Genomic DNA, 3,758 nt, shown 5'->3' with positions numbered 1-3,758 from the left:
CATGGGCCACTCTGGTTGGGTGTTATGTATACGAGCCACTCAACACCCAGACAGCACGTCCAAGTTTCAGTTACATAACAGATACATTCCAAGATTTCGATTTCAAATGAAACGTGTCAGTTAAGAAACTATAATGTATCAGTTACATATCAGAAACATTACAGGTTTCAATTTCAAATGAAATGGGTCAGATAAATATCTGTAAATGTACAGTTACGTATCTGAAACCCACGGGTACGCCGAAGTTTCATATGCGTATCAAAAGCATTGCATAGTTTCGATTACAAATGAAAGGTTCAGTAACTGCCATATTGTGATGGAAGCTATCGGAAACATAACACATTTCAAAGTGCCATTTTTGTCAGTGCGTGTCTTTTGTCAGAGACGTGGTGTGCGCACTGCTACATACGCGATATATAACAGAATTTAAGATCGAGTCGTATAGTCGCCATTCTCATTATATATTTTATATTAAAATATTGCATAAAAAAAGCAATATGTATTCATTAAAGCGGAAGTATCGTCTTATTCAGAAAGACAACGTCGCCGAATCGTTCAACGACAAACGTGCAGTGACTTGATTATGTGTGATACTGACTGCAGTGATGATGACGATGTACGCAGGTTAAATGTGTCGAAAATTAATGATAAAACTGATGAGACAGTCAGTGCTGAGACAATCATCAGTACTGAAAAAAGAATTGATGAATCCGATGAAGCATCGATAAATTCAGAAGCGATATTTGCAGCAGAAAACTGTCATATCCTGGAGCAACCGCTGAACCATCATACTGCAGTAACTGAAATACTGCTGTTTGATATCAAATACCTAAATGAAACGTGTATATATATATATATATATATATATATATATACCGAGTATCTTTCAAGATGCTCTTGAGGTTCGTTTTCATAATCCTTTCTTTTGGGAGTATCCCTTTTGACCATGTTGATTGATCAGAATCAATCACATTGACTTCCATTGTAATCAATCAATTATAAATTTTTATATCAAATTAGTTAATTGGCGATGTGGTCAATTGGGTTCCATCCTTTCTTTTTAATATCCATTTACTTACCTAATCATTCCAAACTGCGTTGCTCTTTTTTTAGTTGTAAATAGTTCATATTATTGTATTATACTTTACTATAGACATTATGATAGATGTAGATCGGCTTTTATTTTTTCTTCAATTATCGTTTATTTCTTTAATCCATAACAAAAGCAGAAATTTTTTGGAACTATCCGACAAGCTGGAGGCGCAAATGATCATCCTGCTACTCCCACGTTTCTACAAATATATAAGATTTTATCTCTATATAGTATCCTAAAACCGCCTAAAACGGGAAATTGCACTGTACATAAGGACGTTTCGGAAGCTCCCCAAATTTCACTGTCTCAATTGAAGGCGATATATCAAAAGCCTGCATCTTCTCATACTCTTCTTCAAACCATCAAAGACAAATTAGATGCAGCGATTAAATAAGAACATTGGGATGTGAAAGACGTTATAGATCACGATTACTGTTTGCCTATTGCAATGGATTGTGTAATTTATTATGTGACCGGCTATCTTTCAAGACAGATCACAAAATATGTACAGTGTCAGCTTTGTAAGAATGCGTTCATAAGTCCAACTACGTACTCTAATCATCCTGCTGCCCGATTAACTAATATGAAAAGTGAAGGCTATCTTATCCATCCGAATGAAAAATGTTATCAATTTGTTAGACAACTTGAATTCTTTTTCCAAAAGCACTGCCATTCAGGTGCAGTTTTTGAACTTGTGTTAGAAGATATTTTGAAAGAAATTTCATTCACGTTTCCGTGCAAAGATCATATGCACGATATTATTCCTCATCTTATACAATATTATATTCTCATGCGTATGCGACAATTTTCTTTAAAAATTAATCAGGAAAAGAAAAAGGCGTATCAACAACAAAAAAAAGTTTCAAAATTTTGTACGTCATAAAAGAACCATGTATAATGAAATATGTAATATAAATTGTTTATACAATGTCACGATAAATGTTACTTGCAATAATGTCGGTTTTTTCCTTTACTATCCCTTTTGCTAGCATATATTTTTAGCTTTGTATATATATTACATACGCTACATGGACTTCCGTTTCCGGTGTGACCGAGAGTGACACGTGTGAGAGTTGAGCGAGAATTAAGAAAGCGAGAAGGAGAGAAAGAGGACCGAAGTGAGAGCGAGAGCGTGTGGAGGTGAGAGCGTGAAGGGAAAGGGACGCAAGGGAGAGGAGGGAGTTAAGGTAAGGGTGAAAAGGAAAACGAGAGAGGAGAAGTTAGGAGAAAGTAGGAGGATACAGGTTAGAGCGCGGAATAGGAAACACGGAGAGAGGTAGTGAGAGCAGTGGGAATAGCGACGGGCGGGAGCGCCGGAAAGCATAGAGTAGGCGGAACGTAGAGGGGAAACAGGAGAGGGAAAAACGGTAGGCAGGACAGGCCATAAAGTAAGAATAGAGAAAGAACAGGGAAAGAAAACTAGAAATGGAGGAGAACGGCGAAGAAGTACAGGAGGATAAAATAGAATTAGAAAGAATAAGTAAAATAAAAGGAAAAGGAAGAAGTGGGAGTACAGGAACGCTAGAGGAAATATGGAAACGGAAAAGAATAGAGTTAGATAGTAGTGGAGGGGAAGACATATTTAGAAAGAGTAGGAAAACGATGAGATCTCCGAAGGAAGGGATAGGAGAAGGAGAGAGAAGTATAGAGGAAACGTTGAGAGAGATGATGAAGGAACTGAGGAGAGAGGTAAGGGAGGATAGTAGAAAAATGATGGAGGAGTTGAAGGAAGAATTTAGAGAGAAAGAGAGAGAGAGAGAGAGAGAGAGGAAGGCAAGAGAAGAAAGAGAGGAAATAATAAAAGAAGGGAGAGAACAAATGAAGAAATGGATGGAGGAGAAGGAAGAGATGAAGAAGCATATAGAAAGGTTAGAGAAGAAAATGGAGGAGATGCAGGCAAGGAAGCAAGGAACGAATGAGAATGGAGGTGAAGCAAATGAGGAGGTGAAGAGGCTAGAGGGGAAGATGAGAGGTATAGAGATAAGAATAGAAAGGGAAGAGAGAGAGAGAGAAGAGAAGGAGGAATATAGTAATAAGAGGGATAAGAGGCGGAAAAGAGAAGGTAGAGACGGAGATTAGGAAATTAATGAAAGAGAATGGAGTAAAAGAGGAAGGACTAGAAATCAAGACGATAGAGGATGGAAAGGAAGGAGAAGTAAAGTTAGCGGTGGTAAAGATAGGAGATTTGGAGGAGAAGAAGAGATTGATGAGAGAAAGAAGAAAGCTAGGAGAAAAAGGAGTGAGAATCGAAGACGATTTAACGTGGAAGCAGAGAAGGATGAAATGGAAAATGGAAGAAGCAGCAAGAAACGAAAGAGAAAATGGCAAAAGAGTGTGGCTGAGATATGGACGGATTCAGATAGAGGGGAAGTGGTGGAGGTGGGATGAGGAGGAAGAAGTAATAAAGGACGGAGAAGGGAGGATATGGAAAGAGAAGGGGGGCGAATAGATGGGGTGAGGGGTGAGAAAGAGGAAGAGAGGAGAGATGAGACAGAGGGGAGGAGGAGAAGAGGAGGGGGAAGGGATGTAATAGAGGTAAAGGAAGAGAGGAAAGAGAGGGGGGAGTGGAAGTGGAGGGTGGAGAGGAGATAGGAGAGAGAAATAGAAAGGTACAGAAAGGAACAAGGGGGGGTAAAAGGAAGGAAATAGAGAAAGGTAAGGGGGC

The 3,758-nt window shown here is 38.8% G+C and overlaps 1 protein-coding gene across 1 annotated transcript; it reads left to right on the top strand.

The window, feature by feature from the left end:
• The first annotated feature begins 2,911 nt into the window (after nucleotides 1-2,911).
• On the top strand, nucleotides 2,912-3,562 carry LOC105556027 (inner centromere protein-like). The gene is made up of 2 exons (XM_012003080.1): nucleotides 2,912-3,065; nucleotides 3,189-3,562. The coding sequence occupies exons 1-2, from the start codon at nucleotides 2,912-2,914 to the stop codon at nucleotides 3,479-3,481; spliced, it is 447 nt and encodes a 148-aa protein (XP_011858470.1). The 3' UTR covers nucleotides 3,482-3,562.
• The last annotated feature ends 196 nt before the right edge of the window (nucleotides 3,563-3,758 follow it).

Source organism: Vollenhovia emeryi, unplaced genomic scaffold (genome assembly GCF_000949405.1).
Source record: "Vollenhovia emeryi isolate VEMERY1.0 unplaced genomic scaffold, V.emery_V1.0 DF940425.1, whole genome shotgun sequence".
In the NCBI taxonomy this organism is placed as follows: Eukaryota; Metazoa; Arthropoda; class Insecta; order Hymenoptera; family Formicidae; genus Vollenhovia; species Vollenhovia emeryi.
This window is presented reverse-complemented; position numbering and strand designations above follow the sequence as displayed.

Coding starts and splice junctions, on each gene's coding strand:
- LOC105556027 (XM_012003080.1), top strand. CDS start 2,912: ATGAAGAAATGGATGGAGGAGAAGGAAGAGATGAAGAAGCATATAGAA. Junction 3,066..3,188: donor GCTAGAGGGGAAGATGAGAG/GTATAGAGATAA, acceptor TTAATGAAAGAG/AATGGAGTAAAAGAGGAAGG.